We start from the raw sequence: 23,446 nt of genomic DNA, 5'->3' as shown, positions 1-23,446 counted from the left end.
ATATCACCACTATGATATTTTATTATGCATTTATTATTACAATAACTGTATTTATATAATTGCTTTGATTTTTTTTTTTAATGTTGTGTAGATAGAATGCTATGGTGTTGACATTGGTGTTCTATGCTGTAACCTGCCCTGTGGTCTTTTGACAAAAGGAGGAAGGAAGGAAGGAAGGAAGGAAGGAAGGAAGGACGGAAGGAGGGAGGGAGGGAAGGGACCACAATACCTCAAGGACCGCCTCTTCCCATATGAACCTACCCGGACCCTGAGATCATTCCGAGGCCCTCCTTTGTGTGCCGCCTCCTCGAGAGGTCCAGAGGGCAGCAACATGAGAACAGGCCTTCTCTGCTGTGGCTCCCTGTCTATGGAATGCTCTCCTCAGGGAAGTTTGTCTGGCGCCTTCATTATACACCTTTAGGCGCCAGGAAAAAATGCTCCTTTTTAACTAAGCCTTTGGTTGATCTTATTGCCATCCAACACCCTTTTAGAATATGGCTCTTTTTGGGGGTGGGGTTTATTGGATTATTGTTTTTGGTTTGATTTTATATATTGTGGTCTTGTTTGTGAACCGCCCTGAGACCTCAGGGCATAGGGAGGTGTATAAATTGAATAAATAATAATAAATAATTATTATTTTAAGGGCCGGTGTCAGTGTAGTGATTCAAAGATGGGCCAATGAAAATACCAAGTCACTGAAAAGGTACACTGAAAATATATGAGAACAACGTAAGCATTCTACTGCATCAGGCCAAAGGCCCATCTATAGTCCAGCATCCTGTTCTCACAGTGGCCAACGATACGCCTATGGGAAGCTTGAAAGAAGGACCAGAGCACAACAGCACTCTCCCATGTTAATCCAAAAGAAATGTAGACAATAGAGCTCATATTATTGTTCTTCCTAACCTACTTTTGTCTCTCTTGATTCATCCCCCTTCCCTTCATTGCAAATCTATCCCCACCTTGTTTTTGTGTAAAGTCCATTTTTCTTGGAAACAAAAGTCTGTTGGGGGGGGCATTCATTACTTCCTATGAAGTTATCACTGCCACTTTCATAATAAATTATTGCAGGGAATAATTAAAATTTCAGAACTGCACAAAGCCCCAATGTCCTCAAATAGCTGAAGCCCAGAAATTCCTTTGTTACTAATCCTGTGCTCTCTGAAGTCAGTGGACCATCACAAAGCATAAAAATAACTGGTGCCTCACAGCAGACCTTTACTTCTTGCCATCTTAAATTTCACTGTGAGACTTGATGGGCCTTTTAAAAGGGGTTGATGTTTTCTCTTAGTAAGCAGCCAGAAGCCTTAGCTATTCAATTGCGACTGAAAGATTTCTTTAAAAACCTATTCGTGGGGTGTTTCTTTGTTTAAACACTTTCCAGTGATGGACTGTGTGCCCAGCAGAAACCTTTTAAAAATTCAACACACACCTAGACTACATAATAAATCTTTACTGAAAACTCATTTCTTATGAAAATAATAATTTTATACCTTGAACAAACATCACAGTCACATGTGATTTCCTATTTAGCTTACTGCATTGGTCATTCACTCTCTTTCCTATTTCTTCTACTGTATATATTTCTATTTTGTAATGAATTGCAATCCTACAGAATAAAGTTTCCCCCCATGCAAGCTGACATTTAAAAATTTCACAGCCACAACAGAGAAAAAGTTACTCAGATTGCTACTACACTATCTTTCTTTCCAAAATACCTTGCTTTTTTATTCGTCCTTTATATTCCCATGTTTCACCTTTTTTCATAGTTTCGCTTATCTCCTTGTCTTGCGTGCCTTTTCTTTATTGTGACACATATTATTATTGCTGTTAGGGCAAAACTGAGTTTTCACCTACAAAATTTTGCAGGGCAAAAGGAGTAAGGAGATAAGTTATGGAGGGGGAGGTCCAGAAATCCGTCTTGCTCAGTTCTTTCCAGTACTATTTATGTGTGTGTGTGTGTGTGTGTGTGTGTGTGTATTATTCTATCATTAATCTAAGGCACATATATAGTAAGATGTAACAATAACCGAATCTAACAAAGGCACTAAGAAAAAGAATGCTTCTGAAAATCCTTATTTAATTTTGGCCAAAGCTCTACATTGGGAAAGTAATGCAGCCAGCTACAAGACTGACTTGCTGATGATCTAATTAGAAAATGTTGGTGACACCAGCAAGTTAAGAGCAGATCTTGAGATATGATCTGCATAAGGTAGAGAGATAAAAGGGTCTATAGAGCACAAGACATTCCTTCCAGTAACTCTTACTGGGAGGAGTGTCTGGACAAAGGAGCTGCAAGGAGATAAAATGGGGGAGACCATAACATTATTTATTTGCACTGTTAGTCATTTAAATATATTTTTAAAGTCTCTACACAGCTAACCCAGAAAATAAAAGCCAGAGGCATTGCATAAAACCAGACAATGCTTTACAATAAAACCATTAGAAAACCTATAAAACAAATCCAGAAATGAAAGAAAATGTAAGCCACAGAAAACGTTTCATCAATAAACAAGAGAACAGTTTATATAATACATCAAATACAGTATAACCACATCTTACACAGGGTTTGCTTCCAAGGGTTCCATGTGTACTCAAGCCTTTGGAAGCAACCCCGCCCCCTCCGCCCAGGGGCATCCCGGGGCTTCCGGAACCAGTGTGCTGCCTCCATAAGCCCCAGAATGTTCTCACGAGATCTCACAGGAACACGCAAGTTCCTCAAATATCTCACAGGCGCATTCCAGGCCAAGCAAGAAAAGAGAACCTTGCTTGGAAAGAAAGAGAGAGTTTAAAGCTCTTTTTGTGCTGGGAAAATCTGACGCGAAGAGTTTTTAAGCTCTCTGCCTTGCTTCTCAAGCAAGGCTCTCTCTACATGCCAGTGCCACATATAACTTGAAGGATTTCAACCAGTCAGCTTTCAAATGCTACTGTAGATTTTACCTGGCAGCAAAAATGATGTTAATGATGGTGCCCGGCAAGCCTCCCAAGGGAAAGCATTCCACCATGGGGGAACCCTAGCTGAAAATGCCCTCTCCCTTGTTGACTTTCCTCAGGGGAGAATCTCATATTAAGACCAAAATGCCCAGGTAGGTTTACAGCAGGAGAGATGCTTGAAAAGATATTGTGGTTATGAGTTGTACAGAGCTTTATAGGTCAATACCAGCATGCTGAATGAGCTTGAAAATGTATAGGCCGCCAGCGTAGCTGTGCCAGGATCGGTGTTATATGATCAGCTTGCATTAAGCCTATCAGCAATAAGGCAGTCATATTCTGCCACCAACTGTAGTTCCTGAAAAGTCTTCAAAGTTAGCCCCACGTAAAGCATGTTACAATAATTTAATCATGAGGTTTCTCCACATGACTGAGGCTATCTATGCCTCAGAAGACAACAGAAGATTCTGGAGGATCTCAAAATTATGGACCTGCTCTTCCTCAGCTGTGCCACTCAACTGGACGCCACTCAATAAGTGGGACAAGCCCACGTTTAAACTTGATGGAGTTATCATGTCACATCTCATTTGACTATAACCCTAAGCCTGCCAACTCTCCCATGACCAAAGGAATGGACCATCCCTCCCCTTGACAGGGTTCTGTGGGGAAAGAAAGGTCAGAGGTAACAAGTGTGGAAGCTGCAGTGCCCATGGCTGCATCTAAAGACTCAGGCCCAGCCCACTCCTGAGATAAGGTGAGGCAACCACCTCGGGTGGCAGGATCCACAGGGGCCACAGATCAAGCCTCCAAAGAAGGCATCACTGGCTGCTGCAGCCACTGCCACGGTAGCAGTAATGTTTGTGGCATACTCCTTGGAAGCTGGATCTGCTACCTCCTCAGCAGTGCTCCCCCAATGCTGCCTCTACTGCAGCCTCTCAGCAAATAGGAGGCCCTGCTGGTCTCTTCCTGCCCTGCCCAGCATGATTCAGAATGGGCCCCTTCCCCTTCTGCAATTAACTTTTGAGTCCCACTTCAACTGCCAGGCAAGATTGATTTGATTCCCCTGCCCTTGTTCCTGATATAAATCTTCACTAACCCCGTCTTCTCTGCCCAAAGTAGGGGGAATTTTGTGGTTTGCCTCAAGTGCCAGAAAGGTAAAAACTTAATTCAAGGAGATGAATTGTTGTAAAACATGATAGGCAGCATGGTTTGGTGACAGACCAGAAAGACCCACGTTAAAACCCCTCCTTACTGGATGGTTTGGGATCAATAACTCTCACTGTGCCTAACCTACCTCAAAGGATTATTGGGAAGATAAAATGTGGGAGGAGCATGAACAACCACCCTGAGCTGCTCAAAAGAAGGGAACGATCAAAATATAATAAACAAAGCATAACTGATACAGGATGTGAACAATGCAGAGGAACTTTGGCACCTTTCTCAAATCCTGAATGTTACTATGCAAAATAAGAAGAAATATCTAATTTCCAGCTTGGCTACCTAACATGTATGTTTTGACATGCCAAACAAATTGCATGGCATTTATAATTATATTGATGCATAACTGGAAACATTCGTGTACTCTATTGAAATACATAAAACTGATTTTAGATATTGAGGTGGTGCTTGCCTATGGATGTTACTTTTTTTTGGGGGGGTAGGTATTCCTGAGCTCAAAATAGAAGTTGGAAAAGATTATCCTTAAAGAACCACATATGACAAAACTGACAACTTTTTAGATTCATAACATCTTGCACTAAACATAAAACCATGAAGATTTCAGGACTATTATTCTGGTTAGTATTATTTTAAAAATGTACTTTACATGAGAATTTCTTTGTAGAATATGAATAAAGGTTAAGATTACTCATAACTGAAATGGTGAATGAACATGGCTATAATACATGCTTGTTCTTGCTCCCCTTTTTAGTTCTATTAAGCAAGGCAAGATAAAAATAGAGCCACTCACACATGCTGCTCACTGTCTCAGGGATTTATATTCCTTTTTATTTAATGTTCCTATAGTGTTTGTGGTTTTTGTTTGCTTAAAGCTGTTTGCTTTTTAAACTGAAACATATACAACAGTCTGCAAGAATCTGATTTTTTTTAAAGAAAAAACATCAATGCTGAACATTTCGTTTTAAAAAGCCAGAAATAAATGGTAGAATTAAACCAGATGGCAGTTAATTTAAATTCTTGCTCAGGAATCAACAATAGTGACCTCAATCACACCAGTTTCAGAATAACTGCTTGAAAAGCAAACAGAGATAAACGACACCATTGCCTATTTGTTCAAAATATAAACAAAATGCATTTTTCATTTTATGCAGCATGTCGACTGTCCTGATTTCTGGAAAACCAACATACTTTTCTTTATTCCAAAGCAAATGCCATACTAAAAGCACACAACGTACAGAATAAGCTCAGCAGCCATTTGGTATCAACACACACAGAAAAAATTAAATTACAAAAAATATATGCTTGAAAACACCCACAAACCATCACATATACACATCTCTGCATAATTATAGAGGAATACAAGAACTCTGACTTGAAGCCTAGCAACAGTATCCAAGTATTAGTTAGTCTGCTAATCAACTACCCAAAACTCACACACCACCACCTCAATGTGTTTCATATTTAAAAATAAAACCCCTCTTGTTTCTATCTTCAGAGCTGCTGAAGGAGAAGGTAAACGATAAAACAAACCTTGTTCACTTGAGGAAGAACAACCCATGTCATTTAATCCATCTGATATTCATCTCACCACAAAGAGCCAAGGCAAAACAAAATAAAAAGATTTAAAAATAGGTTATCCAAGTAAAGGATTCTCAGTTCGCAGCATATTTAATATGTGCATAGCTGTATTTAAAGAGACCTTCAAGATTCCTATATATATTATTGCTGGTTTTTTGTATCTCCATCCTATAGAAGCCATAGTAAAAGCTGTATAGCAAATGCTTTCTAAACCTTCTGTGCTCATTTACTTGCAGACAGCTGTAGACTGGATGAAAACAATCAGGGATTAACTTTTCTATTCATCACAGCTTTTAATCCATTACTTTCCCTTCAGTCTTCAATAAAAATAAATAGATAAATAAAAATAAAATGCTGCAACTAATTGCAGTAAGAAGAGGGCAAATACATGTCAATCAATGGGGTTTAGCTGCTGGACAGTTTGTTAAAGCCTTGCAGTGTTCAAAGATGCAATGTTGGTTTTCAGCACAAAAATAAAATGGTATTGTACAGGCACTGAACTGTAATATCTTTCCAGATCTCAACAACAATTGACAGTGCCCAGTTATTTTGGAAAATGCTCCAATATATCAGAAATGTTTATAAAAGCTTATTACTGGGAATGTAAGATTTGAAGAATGCAAGGTGATAGGTTGTGTTCAGTGTGATGCTTGAAATACAAATGTGTGCAAAAGAAATTTGTGACAGATTAACTGGATACCTTTCACTCCCTGAATGTCAGTAAACAATAAAGATGTCTTGTTCTTTCAAATCATGTCATGAAATAAATTACCTTGAAATGTGACTTTCAGTCTTAATATTTTATCTTTTTGGCCCTGCCTCTTATCGTTCCAATGAAGAATTTGATCAAATATGAAACTGACAAGTGTTAATGAGATAAGAATTCATTTATTATAGGGCAAGGGATTCTAGTCCAATCCTTTTCCCATTAAGTACTGGAAATGGGGTGTAACAAGTGCACTGCTAATGAAATACCCCAATCAAGGGGGGTTTTTTTAGATGTAATTTGCCCCTCGGAATGGGAGTAGACCTGTCACTCATGGGATCTCCGAGCCCCACCTCTTTACCTAAGGAGACCCTAAAGAGGTCAGAGAGGAGAAGCTGGTTGAGAAAGGTGGGGGGTGGGGTGGATAGAAGTTCCTTCAAACAGGCCCTTTGGTGTTGCAGGATGGTACTGCGAGTTGTACAAATGTTTAGGATAAGGAACTGCTACTCTGGGTTGTGTTTTTCTTTGACACAACACACACACACACACACACACACACACACTCACAGAGAGAGAGAGAGAGAGAGAGAGAGAGAGAGAGAGAGAGAGAGAGAGAGGTGTCCTGGGATACAACCTAGTTGTTGTATAAGCAAACCTCAGTACAGACTATGATGCAAGACTGATTGAGGATAATTATCAGCAGATACTGAAGATGTGTTTCAGACACAATTCAAAGTGGTGGTTATGAAACACAGCGCACTACATGATTCGGGGCCAGGTTATCTGAAAGACCATATTCTCCCTTAAACTCTTAGCCTAATTTTATGATCTTGAGAGAGGTCCTTCTGTCTGTTCCGTCAACATCTGAAGCACATTGAGTAGAATTTGAGAAAGGGCCTTGATAACTGGTTCCAAAGGAGGCTCAGATAGTCCTGCCTGTAATGAACTTTCTCCAGGAGGCAAATATAATAATATTAAGATAAACCTTTGGCTCCTAACTATTTTATATATGTTGAAACTGGTTTTAAGTGGTTCTTTTTATTGGTTTTACCTGACACATATCTTTTTTACTTTACGTTTTATTGCATTTAGGAGTATATGGGAGGTTAGAGGAGGGATAGTACCTCTGGTGGGGAACACATTTGGTCCCCACCCTGCACTTAGCTAACACCTGTGGCTCCTAGAAGCTGTCAGCATGTGACAGGGCCATACCCTGGAAATGGCCTTGATTGGCCAGCTAAATCAGGCAAAGGTGGCCGATGGTTCTCGATGAGTTAGGGACTTCCCCTGCATGCAAAAACAGGCTCTGGCAGATTGAGGGATGAAACCAATAGTGGGTCTAATGGTCAAGAAGGCAGTTACTGCATGTGTTGTAGAGGGAAGTGAGGGGCAGATGGGGCTCATCAACCTGAGAAGGTAGCCCATCTACGAGAAGGGAAACCTCTGCTGGGTATCTTGCAGGATATCTTCAGGAGAAGAAAAGGCTAAAGAGTAAACCCTAAAGAAATCCAGAGTGGAGTCCCTAAGATGGAGTCCCTAAGATGGCAACTCCTGCAGCCAAGCTGGTGCCAAACATATTGCTCTGTTTTCATTTGGACCACATGAGTGAGGCCAAGAGGGAGGTCTTCTTGTCTGGGCAGCCCAGGACCTCCATGTACACTGCCCAAACCTGTGCCCCAGGAAAGTCACTGTGGTGCTGCTAAAGCAGTGGTCTCACTTCACTCCCAGAAGTGCATTCCACCGTCTTTTGGGACAGATGGATGCCAACAATTATATTTTGTTTGTATTGTGATAGTCACTTTGAGTACCATTCAGTGGAAAGGTGGATCACAATTTTTTTTAAAGTATAAATACAGAAGGAATGGAAATTTAACAGTGCATCCCTATGTATGCAAACACAAAAATAACCTCCTTGAGATATAGCATGAGGCCTTGTCCAGTGATATATTCCTTTTGGTCTGAAGTTGTTACTCGTGTCAATTTTGTATTGGCAAAATGCTTGATATTTGCAGGTACAGTGGTACCTCGGGTTACATATGCTTCAGGTTACATATGCTTCAGGTTACAGACTCCGCTAACCCAGAAATAGGGCTTCAGGTTAAGAACTTTGCTTCAGGATAAGAACAGAACAGAAGCGCGGTGGCAGCAGGAGGCCCCATTAGCTAAAGTGGTGCTTCAGGTTAAGAACAGTTTCAGGATAAGAACGGACCTCCAGAACGAATTAAGTACTTAACCTGAGGTACCACTGTATTCATCTCCTTTTAAACCGTATTTCTGTAGTATAAGGCTTAACAAATAGAAAACAGATGTAGACTTTGCAAGCCCTTATGGTGAAGTGTAAGTATTAAAGCCCAGAAGGATAAATACCCACCATCTATTACACAATGGTTTTAGACCTCGCTGTCCTGGCTACATTCAAATATATTGTATAGAGACATCAATTCATGTGGGAACCTATTTGGACAATGGGAGGGTTTATATTAACTTATATGTTTAATTTAAAATTTGTGTCTTTATCGTCACTCTGTCCACAATGTGAGCTGATAGTGGTGTTAGCATGGGAATGGCCTGTGAGATCCCGCAAGGGCATCTCTTGACTGCCAGATCCAGTGCCCCAAGTGGACCTTGCCCCGCCCCTGCCTCACTTCCATGTATACATGGAACCCTTTGAACCCAAACCCACGTAAGATAGGGCATTAATGTACATAGTGAGGTTCCTGCCTAATGTTCATAAGGTGTATCTGAAGTGCAATCACCAGTGAATGGAATTCCAAGTATGGTCAGACTTTCTTGGGTTACTTTCTTGGGTTCCATGATCACTGCAGATGGTGACAGCAGCCACAAAATTAAAAGACACCTGCTTCTTGGGAGAAAAGCAATGACAAACCTAGACAGCATCTTAAAAAGCAGAGACATCACCTTGCCAACAAAGGTCCGTATAGTAAAAGCTATGGTTTTCCCAGTAGTGATGTATGGAAGTGAGAGCTGGACCATAAAGAAGGTTGATCGCCAAAGAATTGATGCTTTTGAATTATGGTCTGGATGAGACTCTGGAGAGTCCCATGGACTGTAAGAAGATCAAACCTATCCATTCTTAAGGAAATCAGCCCTGAGTGCTCACTGGAAGGACAGATCCTGAAGCTGAGGCTCCAATACTTTGGCCACCTCATGAGAAGAGAAGACTCCCTGGAAGTCTTAATTTACATGATTATATATATATATTTATTACATACCTATATCAGTTTCCTTGTGATTCTTGATATATTCAGCGAGCTCAAAATTTCCAGCAATTATTGCCACCTAAAAGATGAGAGAACACAGTGCATTTAAGATTTTGGGGTTAAATTTTATGTCCCATATGTGATTAAAATTCTAGTAGCAGATACATACAAATATCAAGTAGATACTTTTCCCAATATAACATCCTTGCTGATGCTTATTTTTAAACTTTCACATACAGTTCATATGCATGCTGGCTGTAAAACAGATGCTTTGGATTTCCATAAATGCATATTTTAACATCATAGGACTCAAGTTGCCCAATGGTGATTCATAGAAATAGTTTGTTGGCCACAGAATCAGTAGAAGCACAGTTGGCAACAACACCTCCAAATATTGACATATTCTTCCATCAACAGACAAAAAAGTAATGGATTACAATACACACACACACACACACACACACACACACACAGAAAATTCACTGGAGGAGGCCTTATTAAGATTTTGCAGAAATTTACTTGGTTGGGTTCTGATGCAAAATATTGTGATCAATCAGGTGTTTTTGACAGAAGGGACACTGAAAACTGTTTTATACCAGGTCAGACTATTTGCTCATCTCAACTGGACAAATCAGCTACTTCCTGATCTTCTTTTTAACTTATGATACCAGTAACTGCACCCGGAACCTACAGCACCCTAAAAGCATGTTCTCTGTCATATTGTATGATTATCTCTATTGCAAATGCCACAATGCTCCCCACTCAAATATTTGTAAAATATGGTAATCATAAAATTTACCGCTTTTAAGCTGTTCAGTTTGAAAAACTTTTCTGCTGTGTTGTATTTGTATTGATTATATTGTATTTCATATGTTGTATAATGCTTTAATGGCCCTTTGGGACAAAAAGTGGCAATCAGATGAATAAATAAAAGGGAGTCAATGTCAAGGCAGTTAAATGTGTGTTCACATGACAAGATGAAAATCATAATTGGCTCTGCAGATACCTGGAAACATTATTCCTTAGCCTGTCTTTCCTTTAAGGAGTTCCTGTAAGGCAGGTTAGAGGAGAGAGAGTGACTGACCCAAAGTCACCTAGTACTCTTAGGTTATACAACATGGACTTTCAAGCTAAATTAGGAATACTGCAGCATCTTCATCATCTATGATCTATGATCTATGAAGACTACAATATTAATCAGTTAAAAACCAGATAGGAGGACTAAATGGATTGCCCTTATAATGGATGAATGAATGTAAGAATCTGTATTTCCCCAGGAATCTGGATTGGAACCAATGCTTTTTAACTTCTTAGTAAATGATCTAGGCTTAGGGCTGAGCACTGAAGTGGCATGTTTACTAGTGATGACAAACTATTAAGGCAGCAAAATCAAAAAAGGAATTGCAAGGCACTCCAAACTGAGAGAATAGGGAACAACATGGCTAATGTGGATCAATGTTAAATGTAAAGTGATGCATGATGTATATACTGTAATGGGGTCTGAGCTGGCACTGACTGACCAGGAAGAAGAACTTGGGGTTGTGATGTATAGCACAATAAAAACATTAATTCAGAGTCCGGCAACTGTGAAAAAGGTGATTTCCATGTTAGGGATCATTAGTCAATACAGTGGTACCTCGGGTTAAGTACTTAATTTGTTCCGGAGGTCCATTCTCAACCTGAAACTGTTCTTAACCTGAAGCACCACTTTAGCTAATGGGGCCTCCTGCTGCTGCCGCGCCGCCACTGCACAATTTCTGTTCTCATCCTGAAGCAAAGTATGGTGCAAATCTATGGTGAACCCAAACCTGGAATTTTGTGTATAGTTCTGGTTACTGTATCACAAAAAGTATATTTTAGAGTTGGGAAAGGTACTGTAAAGAGCAACTGACATGATCAAGGGACAGAAACAACCCCCCTGTTACCATTATTTGAGCACTCTTAGTTTAGAGGGGGAAGGAAACAAGAAAGGGAGACATAATGTGTGGGCAGCGTAGTTATGCATGTTGTAAAGGAAGTGGACTTTAAAAAGCTATACTTCCTGTCATATAAATAATAGTAGAACCTGGGCTCATCCAAGTAAACCAAGTGGCAGAAGATTTAGGACAGACTGTGAATAGTTGGAACTATGGAATTCATTACTGTAAGATGCGGTGATGACCACCAACTCAGACAGCTTTTAAAAGGGATTAGACAAATTCCTCAAAGATAAGATTATTAAGGACTGCATACTACCTTCAGGAACAGATGCAGCATGCCTTTGAATACCAGCTTGCTAGGGAACAGCAGTGGGAGAGAGCTATTTCCTTCATGTCCTACTTGAGGACATAGGCAACTCGATGGCTATGGCGGAAATTACTAGGCTAGACAAGTCCCTGGCCGGAGGCATCAGGGCTGTTCTTATGTCCTTAGAACAGGCCCACCCCCAAAGGGAATGGAAACCTGCAAAAATGTTAATGCACGTGCAGGATTCAACTAATAAATCCCTGCACAAAGACTTCTGCATGTGCAGAGGGTTTCCCCCTTGCTCCCCCACCCAAACTGGGGGCTGGGGGCTTGCTCTCCAAATTGGCTTGGGGGCTGGGAGAGTCCATGGAACAGCATGTGGTGGGAGAGGAGAGATTTTCTGTTAGGTGATTGACCTAGTGGAAGAACTGCCGTATTACAACGTTGAATTCCGCCCAGAGTAATTTCTGAGTAAATTCTGATAGTGACTTTGATTGAGTAAATGAGGGTGATTGGGGGGTGGGGTTTCATACTTATTTTAGTCACCTGTTTAAGACTGCGTGCTAACCTTCCTCCATGTCTAATCTACCTCACCGCTGAAAATTTATTCAAGGTACTCTTACCTGATCGTCACTTTTTAACTATGATATCTAGCAAAAGAAGAGCATTGCCTTCGCAATTCTAAGAAACAAAACTTGTCATGTTCAAGAGTTAAACGCTCTATTTTATATATGTACCATTTCCTGCAGTACTGTGCAGTTAATTCGCAGATAAACATCATATGGTGTGCTAAGGTACAGAGAGAATGAGTGATTTGGCAATACCCACTGCAACTGACATTGTTATGATTCTCTCCACAGTAATAGTTTTATACATGTAGCAAAGCTAAATAGGACTCTTTTCCATAAATCTTAACCTCAATAAGATAAGCAGCCAATCAGTGTAAGCATCTCTGAACCTGCCCTTTAGCAATGAATGCGCCATAATTTTAAGAAATATATGATTATTTTTTGTGGGCTGCAAGCTCTCTGTAGCAATGGAGCTTGGAAAAATAAACATCTGTCTTAATTCAGGCTGCTTCTGGCAGGCTCAATTCATGTAAGTTCAAGTACTGTAATGTTCATTTAGAGATAAGGGGTATGGGCTCATCATCAACTTATGCTCATCCAATGACAACAATTTATTTTAAGCAACACAACCTCTCAGTCTTAACACCCAGAACTCAAACATTGAAGAGTTACAGCTATTAAATCTAAGACACATTTTTAAAATGACAGAATATTTGATGTGAAGCAGTAAATCTCCTCCACACAAAAAAGGTAAATATGTTTTATAGCTCCAGAGAGAGACATTTTCATTAATACTGCTGAAGCATTAAAATGGAAGAACAGTAACAGCTCCCTTCTGATCTTGACAGCAGCTCATTTCCAAAGGAACCGTCAGTCTCAGCTCAATTTATCTGAATGTGGCTGAAACATGGTGTCAAGGTGTAACAGCAAAAAAGTAAAAATATTTCCATACTTTATGACAAAACATTAAAAAGCACTATGCATAATAAAAAATGCAATACTTTAACACAATCAGTTCACTGCCTGTGTAGCTTAGAGAGTCCTCATTCTTTTGTAATTTAATTATGTCTCGAATATTAGGAGCCTGCAGCCAAATAATTGGCTACTTAGATTTCATTAAAGCTCTTAAAACTCCATACAGCGGTACCTCTGGATACGAACGGGATCCGTTCCGGAGCCCCGTTCGCATGCAGAAGCAAACGCAACCCACATCTGTGCGTGCGTGGGTCGCGATTTGCCGCTTCCGTGCATGCGTGCAACGTCATTTTGACCATCTGCTCATGCGCAAGCGGTGAAAACCGGAAATAACACGCACCGTTGCTTCCGGGTCACCGCAGAGCGCAACCTGAAAGCGCTCAACCTGAAGCACATTTAACTCAAGGTATGACTATTTCCACCTATAGTTTTCAGCTCACTCATTACCTGGTCCACTTCATTAAGCAACTCTGCCCTTGGCTTTTAAGGATTCCAATCTCCCCACATGCCCCATAACCCCGGTGCATACAGGTCCTCTCGACCTTAAACACCATGCAGCTTCTTCAGAGCCCTCCCTTTCAATTCATCCATGTTTGAGCTCCTCTGCCTTTTTAGTCAATCCTCCTCCTTTTGCCTACTTGTCCTTTAGGTCCATGTTTTCTCAATTAACATGTGAGGAGGCCATACCTCTCCATTCTGATGGACCTGCTGGATGTTGACTTTAACATACAAAGCCCTAAATTACTTAGGACCCAATTACTTGACGAAACACTTATCTCCCTACCTGCAAGGCTGGATCCTGTAATATGCAAGTCCCGTGGTCATATCGGCAAGCATAGCTTGATACGTGATGGAATGGGATAGGACCTTCTTTTGGCAAGCCCGTTTGTGGAACTCCTTCCCTATGCTACTCCTCATTGATGGCTTTTAAAGGACGGCTTAAAAACCTTATTCATACAGGCATTGAGGAAAGGGCTGTGTGTTGTTCTGGCTATCTTTTATGCTGGTGCTATTATTATTTTTTTATTATTAACTTAATGTGATTTAATTGTGTTTGACTTAATTCTAATGGGTCTATTGTGTGCATTTACCACCTTGGGAACCTACAGGATGAGATACTGTTTATAATTATAAACAAATAAATGTTGCTGAACTTTCATGAATCCTGACTTTTGGCCATGCTGGTTGAGGCTGTTGAGAGCTAGAGTCCAGCAGCCTTTGAATTAATTCCAAGTAATTTCAGTCCAAGAGAAGAGCTGTTTTTACCTGACAGAAAGATCAAGTAGCTTTATCTTGCTTTTCCTTAGCTTCAATTGAACTACCCCGGGGAGGTGGGGAGTGGATGAAGTATTAGGGTTGACCAATGGCAAAACCTGCTTCTCATTCCAGATGTTAGGGCGCCATCATAATGGCGCTTTTCAGTACCATACATGCGCCACACCATTGTGGGTTTATTGCTAGCATTCCAGAATCCCAAAAGACTTCTGTGGATCATTCACACCTGTGCTTACATTGTATAAAAAGGGGGGGAGCAAAATGTGGAAAAGGATAACTGGTGGTAGAAGAACTCTGCTACTTGGAGCAGGGGGCGGGGGACAATTCATCTCCATCACAATTCTTCCTGGTTCTATTCTTATTTTTATTCTCATGGGCAATAAAGTTGCATGAAATTATGCAGAAGTTTATTTTATGATAAAAACATTTTTTCCCTTTGAGGCATGAGAAAGCAGAGTAAGCATATTTCTCTACTGTATGGTTTAATAAAGTCTAAAACCTGCTAAGACCCAGCTGTATGCAATTGTACTGTGTATTGTAAAACGAGCTCAATGCCGTGGGTGCTGATTATAATAATACAGTAGAATGCCACAAATCTTAAGTGGTATCCATTATCGGATCTCTTGTAAGAACAATTTCAAGATACAAATTGGGTATTGTTTGGTGATCACTGAAATCATTCTGTGTTTCAAATCTCTGTAGCTGGTGTAGAAGAAGTCAAAGTAAAATAAACTCATCTAGTAGTGCAGCCTTCCATAATTCCATATCATTTTAATGCCAATGTATGCATGTTTGATGCATGAAAATAAATAACACATACCTATGGCTCAATTCTTTTGGAAAATATAATTCTTCATAATATAAAAATGTTCTTAAATTCAGGATCCCCCCAATGTTAGAGCTAAAATATTACATAAGAGCATGATGGCCCATTTCTAGGGTGAAGGGTAAGGAAGCACATGATGAGATTCCATACAGCTTTGCTTTGAGTGACCAAATAGGCCTACAGTACTGTACTTTTTAAATCACAGGATGATCATATCCTGGCTTCATAAAATTTAAGATATGAATGAGGCTTGTTGCCATGTATGCAGCCTCTTCACTCTTTTGCTGCACATGAACCCAGTATTTCTTTAACTATACTTTCCCATTTCATACAGACCAGGAAAGTATGGTTAATCCATTCAGAAGAAGCCAGGATACAAACAAATGGTTTGATGAAACAGGAAAATGTAGTTTAAAAAAACAACAACAACTTTCTGGGTTGTTTTGTTCAGATGATTTGAACCAACACACTCACCAGGTTCACACATAAAGTTAAACCAAACCATGGCTTAGAACAAATGCAAGTGTTCCCAGAGAGATCATGGTTGCTATATTCCTCCCCTGGTCCTGCCACTACTGGGTTAATAATAATAATAATGGTAGTAGTAATAATAATAATAATATTTATATCCCGCCCTCCCCAGCCGAAGCTGGGCTCAGAGCGGCTAACAACAGTAAAATGATAAAACATTCTAAAATCATTTCATTATAAAATTAATTCAAATCAGATTAATGGCAACCATTGGGCTAGAGTTCTGTGAGGATTGCCAAAGGAGGGAGTCAGGCTGTGCCCTGGCCAAAGGCCTGGTGGAACAGCTCTGTCTTGCAGGCCCTGCAGAAAGATGTCAAGTCCCACAGGGCCCTAGTCTCTTGTGACAGAGCGTTCCACCAGATTGGAGCCACAGCCAAAAAAGCCCTGGCTCTGGTTGAGGCCAGCCTAACCTGTCTGTGGCCTGGGACCTCCAAGATGTTTTTAAGACCGTAAGTTCCTCTGTGGGACATACCAGGAGAGGCGGTCCCGTAGGTTAAGTCAGGGGTTATGGTTTGACTTGATATGTCATCCCAACCTTGGTTGATGGTTTGTCTGCAATATGCAAACCATGAGCCCCTGGAGTGAGTAGCAGGTGAGAAGTACATAAACCGCAATCTCCTCTCTGAAAACCCAAGGCATTCACACTACCATGGTTTAGCTTTGTGTTACATATAAACTGAGGCAGTATGTAGCACAGGGAATTTTAGCAGGTACAGTTTGTCACATAGAGAAGTGAAAAGCTGTGCCTATTCCTCAGCCGCCCTGCTCTTAGAGGTACACGAGTCCTGTACTCTGTGTCTCAGGACACCCTACCGATTATGATGCCAAGTTTGTCTTGATTTTTTGTTAAAGAATACTGGTAAATGCAACAAACAGGACCCGGAGGCCTATCTATATTCCTCATGACAGAATTTCCAAACAAAATGAAAAAACACAATCATCTTGTCCAACAGTGGATAGGATAGATTGTGGATAATAAATAAATAAATAAATAAAATTTATTATTTATACCCCACCCATCTGGCTGGGTTTCCCCAGCCACTCTGGGCGGCTCCCAACAGAATTAAAAGCACAATAAATAGAACATCAAACAGTAAAAACTTCCCTAAACAGGGCTGCCTTCAGATGTCTTCTAAAAGTCAGATATCTTGACATCTGATAGGAGGGCGTTCCACAGGGCAGGCACCACCACCGATAAGGCCCTCTGCCTGGTTCCCTGTAACCTCACTTCTTGCAGAGAGGGAACTACCAGAAGGTCTTCAGAGCTGGACCTCAGTGTCTAGGCTGAATGATGGAGGTGGAGATGCTCCTTTAGGTATACTGGGCCGAGGCAGTTTATGGCTTTAAAGGTCAGCCCCAATACTTTGAATTGTGCTCAGAAACACTTCTAATTCATGGAAACCTAGGCCTGACCAAGTTAAAAGACCACAACCCCATACAATGTGGTATAATAAAATGTCAGGCAAAATATATTTTGATAAAGGTTTCATTCATAGGGAATGTGAAGTTATTCAAGATAAATGACAGTATCATTTAAAAGTAGCGCCTCAGAAATTCAATGGGGAGTGAGTTTTATGAATTGTGTGATAGATGATAGATAGATAGATAGATAGATAGATAGATAGATGATAGATATAAAATCACTATATACCATGAAAGTTAAGGACGTGTAGAATGGTGGTATGCTAAACCTAGTACTAAACAGTAATCTCTGGCTGGTTTCCATTGAACTCCAGAATTTGTGGAGGCGGTTCAGATTACTGAACAGATGATAAAAGACAAGAATGATTGGTTACATGAAAACTTTTTGCAATTATTTCCCAAGTATCTGGATGTGTTTCAAACTTGTTTCCAACCTGACCTTTGAGCATGAACTGCCCTAGACCTGCTGGGGCTCTGCCAGAAAAAGGACAGCAGGAATGTGACCCTGTTAAAACTCCTGGACCTTTCATTGGCTTGCAATACAAGGGACTATGGTCTTCTTCTAGACCACCTTTCTTGTTTAGATGTTGGAACTCGGTTTTTGCAGTGGTTCTGCTTCTTTCTGGGCCACAGATTCCAGAAGTTGGTGCTGGGAGGTTGCTTTTCCTGATTCTAAAAGTTGTACTATATAGTTTCTCAATGGTTCAATTCTATCTCCCAGTCTCTTTGACATATACATAAAAGCACCGGATACCAGAGAAGTCAATGCAACATGGAGGAGTCTATGTTATGGATGCTCCTCACACCTCCTACTTCCAAAAACCAGGGCAATGCTGGTATAGGGGGAAGGCTGGGCTCCTGCTACATAGCTCAGGGTGTTTGACGTTTCCTTGATGGTTCAGGAAGCTGTCAAGCTGCAGCAGTTCCAGTGCCATTAAGGTAACATAAGAAGGGGGCCTAAATGACAAAGACCCTCTTTTAAGGGTTCAGATTCACAGTGTCTGCGAATAACACCATGACATTCTCCAAGCCTCTTTTTCCAGGCTGAGCAACCCTAGCAGAGCCAGACAGTGTTACCAAGTTAAATTATGACAAACCTGCTTGTGAGGTTCATGTAATTTCATAAGCCAAACTTTCATTTCAGAAATAAAAGTTCAACTTGCATTTGTTAATCTCGTATCTTTATCTGTATCTTATTGTGTACATGAACTTCTAGACTATGTTAATTTAAAATACATACCTAGTTTCACATGACACAATCTTATAAGGAAAGCAACTAACATTTGCTCAACCCATTTACTACCTTAAAAATATGTGTTGGTGTAAGATTGTTAGACTTAGCTTCTAGCTACATTTCAAAACAGCAATTTTGGACTACTAAAGGTTAAAATCTTCACTTGTAAAATATTTTGCAAACAGAATAATTATTGTTTGGTTTGTATTTAGCAACTAACATAATATATTAATAGCATCTTTAAGTAAAACAAACAAGAAATATCTGAGAATCAAGCATGTAATTGATAATTACATTTTTCTTAAGTGGCAACTATATGCAAAAGTGTTTGCAAAGTTGCCCCACAGTATTCAAAACAAGAGTATTTAACAATTTTGTCCTCATACATTAATTTATACAGATTTTGGTTATGAAGGGCAAATATAATAACATTTATATTCTGGTCCAGAATCTCTCACTGTTGTTGAGCAACACTACTTTGCATCTTCAACGCTAAACAGCCTGCTTCACCATGCAAAATTTTCTCTTCAAACAGTCCAATTACATCATTGCAAATACACACACAGTTTATATACAGTTATTATATACAGTTTTAAAATATTTGACTTGGCGTGGTCATGTAACTTTGCACATGCTTATTATGCAGAGGAATGAAAAGTATTAGCAATTTGATTAACATCAAGTGTCAGAGGCACAGTTTACATAATCACCCTTCCCCCAATCAAATTATTTCTGCTGTGCAGTTCTAATTCTCCTGCTTCATCTGTTCTCTTGCTGAGCATTACCTTTTGGGTGCTTTCAACAGGCTATCTGGCTGAATGTAATTTCATCTTCTGTCCTTGATAATACAGACCACGCTAGCGTTATCTTCCTTTTACTGGCCTTTTGAGTGTGATTTTTCTTCTACCACTGAATTTTTTCAGCCAGAATGCATGCTGATACTGTTCTAAAATTTAGCAGCACATGTGGTACACTGTGCCCAGAAATTCTCCTAGCAACTCTGGCGTAGCGTCTAACATTTTCTTTCTTCAAGCTATGATTCATGGTGCCATCTGTAGTCAGATATTGACAGGCAGTAGTCTTAGAATAGCTATTATACATTTGCTCAACAACTAGTTTTAGCAACTGCAAATATAAATCATGGGGAAAGTCCAACACTTATTTATTAAATGATTTTACATTTGCTGAAACATTGTAATATCATTGCAATGCCTTTTCACTATTCAGTTCTGTAAGGATAAATACAAACTATATTTCAGCAATGTACAAAGGCAATGCTGAAATATAATTACTTTTACATGAGATCCAAAAGCCATCTTCTCTGAGGGTCAAAATAAATATGACCTTAATGATGTAGTTCCGCCTTAGATAGCAAATTTCACATTTCTAATGCAGGATTTCTGATCCAGATCAGAACCCTAGCATGGCGTAAGGGATCTTTAAATCAATGGTTCAAATCCAAAGTAGGCTTCCATCAATCTTCACTGCAAAAACCTCCCCTTTGGTTTTTTGGGGGGTGCAATGCAAAATGTAGGCAAGGGAAGGGGAATTTTGGATAAACCACGCCAACCTGTCAGTTACCTGTCAGTTGCAGAGATCTAGGGCTTGTGACAGTTTAAATAATGTTACAATCCTACACTTGCTTAATGAAAGCAAGCCTTTTAAATTGTTTCACACAGATCTCAGAAAACAACATAGATAGAATCAGGCTGCACAAGTAATTCCTCGTGGGTAAATGGAAACAAAATAAAAAACAAAAGGATGTATAGAAACTTATGGCAAATATTTATATCTAGTCCCACCTCAATTCTTAAGATTTGGGAGATCTATGTCTACAGGGACAGATAGCATTTAAGCACTTGCCAATAGATGGCAGGTTTTGGTACAACCTAATCTACATACAGTGTACCAAGTTCAGATAAATCTCTTGGCAGCTCTACCTATGAGGATCCAAAGGTAGACAACAGTTTGCTTTTTCTATATTTGAACCAGGGTTAACTGTATAACACATTCAATAAAAATGTTACATTTGTCACTCTCTAATGGTTTGATGATGCAAATATAGCTTTACACATGAAAAACACAGGATTGTATATGCAAGCTGCCATCTTGTATTGCAAAAGTTAAAACCGACAAATATTAATGGTGGGCTATAGTTTGGATAAGAATTTTAATATTTATTTCCCCAGACACATTTCAAATAAATATATTTGAGAGAGCGAGGCTTTACCTGCAAACATTTCATTATATGCTCCTCTACTTTTTTTAAGTCCTTGTTCTATTACCCTAAAACACCAAGCTTATGAAATTCTAATGTTTGCTCAATTAAGTAAATATGAAGAACACAGTGGTGCATTCATGTATTCCACTGCCTTTTGTTAGCTTTAAAATGCCACCTAGAAAACCATTCACAAGAAAGATGCATTCTGAAATCCCTTATGATTTGCTTTTAATAAATTAAATGTAAAAAGGAGCAAATACAGGTGTGTATTTTTCATGGAGAAATCTAGGTCATACTGCAAAGAACTACCAAGGCAAGTGATTATATAACCCCCATTACAACTTACATGACTGAGCACTAATTTTAAAGGAGATTTAATGAAACTAAATAATGCCTGGCTGTTACTCAGTATGAAACACAAAAGAGAAAGGCAGCTAATAAGAAAATACATTTTGACTTCAAATTTCTATTTCCCCCTCCCTCTGTTCTTTGAAAAGTATCAAAGCAAAATAATATAAAACTGAGTTCTATTCTGCCCGGACGCTGACGTCCAGTGCCGAGGGCCTTCTGGCGGTTCCCTCATTGCGAGAAGCAAAGCTACAGGGAACCAGGCAGAGGGCCTTCTCGGTAGTGGCGCCCACCCTGTGGAACACCCTCCCATCAGATGTCAAAGCGATAAATAACTACCTGACATTCAGAAGACATCTTAAGGCAGCCCTGTTCAGGGAAGTTTTTAATCTGTGATATTTTACTGTATTTTTGGTTTCTATGGAAGCTGCCCAGAGTGGCTGGAGAAACCCAGCCAGATGGGCGGGGTACAAATATTATTATTATTATTATTATTATTATTATTATTATTATTATTATCCAATCTGGTTCTGAATAAAATATAATCATTGTTAAGCAAAATTTCTTTTAAATTTCCTTTCACTGGAGATATAACTGGTTGATTCATAAAGACTGATATGCCAGGTATACAACCCAGTATGGTTTGGCCATATGGTGATGTAGCCTTGTTTAGAAATCAACCCACAATGACCACAACACTACAAAGCTGCCACGTAGTGGAGCACTAAACTCACAGCAAGTCAGCATCAACATGGAACCACTACATATCTTTTTACCCCAATACAGTACACTCTACCAACCTACTCTCCATATCATAGAAATATCCAGTGCATCTGATTCCTCCGTAGTATCAAAGTCTGAGGCTGATTTCTACAAATTTAAAACGCCACCTCTGTGTATAGTTACATAAATCCTGGTCTAGTTGTTCCCCAACTCCCCCAGCCCCCATGCTCCACTTGAAAATTGCTGAGGTTCTTGGTGGACCACACAATGCTTTATCTGCTTGTCATAGCAATTGTAATGTGCTGTGCAAGAAGCTGTACGGTTTTAACTTATATTCTTATGAACATGCCATGCACCACAAGCAGTTTGGGGACCCCTGCCATATTCAGTCATGTCCTCCTCACGTGAATACAACATGCATTACTGGGGCTGTGCTTGCAGGTTCCACCCCCACTGTTGCATGATCACATGAAGTTATAAATCACAGGAAGAGCCTATGCACATTCAGCAGGATTTTCCTCTACAGGCATGCCCCGTCCCCAATGTATAGGCTGTGGAAGGGCATAAATAATGTGATGTGGCAAGTATGGTGAGTCCTGCAGTTAATCCTGCGAAGGAAAAAGATACTTCTTGGGATTTGAGCCTTTTCCTTGTTTGTGGTTGTGTAAATTCACACTTAGACATTTGGTTCCACAGCAGAAACTAACACTGGGGAAAGCTTCTGGGCATTCTGACCTAGAAATTTTGCACAACCTGGAAAACGGTGAGGCTCTCAGCTACTGCCTGCTCTATATGGGGGCTAATATTTCTGATACAAATAAATTTCACAAACATCAGACACAGTAATGGTCAAAGACCTGAAAAGGAACATGGGGACAATACGCAAAACGATGGTTCCATAATTCCTATTCACGCAGTTTGATACTACTGGCAGTAGCCAAGAAAGTGCTCCTACAAGGGCAAGGACTTTTGTCTGTACAATGAAACTTCCCCTCCCTCCCCTCTCCTTGTGTGCCCCCCTAAATCTGTTATGGGTGTTCCCCCAATCTTCCAGAGGCACACAGGCAGAGGAAAGGGAGGAGACACTCCATTGAGCAAGCATAGATTCTCGAGTTAGTAGAAATACTTCACTGGGTACCACGTACTGTATGTGTTTCCATCCAGAATTAAATCCCAGTGACCTGAGTGGGGATTACTTCTAAGCAAAAAATGCAAATCTAGTTATAAGTCTTTGAAAGAACTCTTTACACAGCCTTGTGAATCGCTGGGTTTTGCAACACCTAAACTAAACCTGTAGTCCTATACAAGCTTGAACTCAATAGGGCTTAGTTCTAATCAGACATGAATCAGATTGTGTCCTGGCTTCCGTAATTCTAGAGACACACCTTCTTAAAACATTTGGAAATCCTCAGGATTTTTATGATATATGTTTTTTAAACAGTCTGTCATCGTCCCTCCAGGCTGGAGGCAATTTCAATGCC

General features: G+C 40.0%; 1 protein-coding gene across 5 annotated transcripts in view; it reads right to left on the bottom strand.

The window, feature by feature from the left end:
- Positions 1-23,446, bottom strand: part of SHANK2 (SH3 and multiple ankyrin repeat domains 2) — a 334,933-nt gene that overhangs the window by 240,063 nt on the left and 71,424 nt on the right. For all 5 annotated transcript variants that reach the window (XM_081891148.1, XM_081891150.1, XM_081891145.1 and 2 more), the window contains exon 10: positions 9,628-9,694. In XM_081891148.1, coding sequence (XP_081747274.1) covers positions 9,628-9,694 — 67 coding nt within the window. The remainder of the gene's footprint in view (positions 1-9,627; positions 9,695-23,446) is intronic.

This window comes from Podarcis melisellensis (assembly GCF_964234715.1).
Source record: "Podarcis melisellensis genome assembly, chromosome: 1".
NCBI classification, from domain to species: domain Eukaryota; kingdom Metazoa; phylum Chordata; class Lepidosauria; order Squamata; family Lacertidae; genus Podarcis; species Podarcis melisellensis.
Note: the sequence above shows the minus strand (reverse complement) of the source record. Positions and strands in the feature narration are given on the sequence as shown.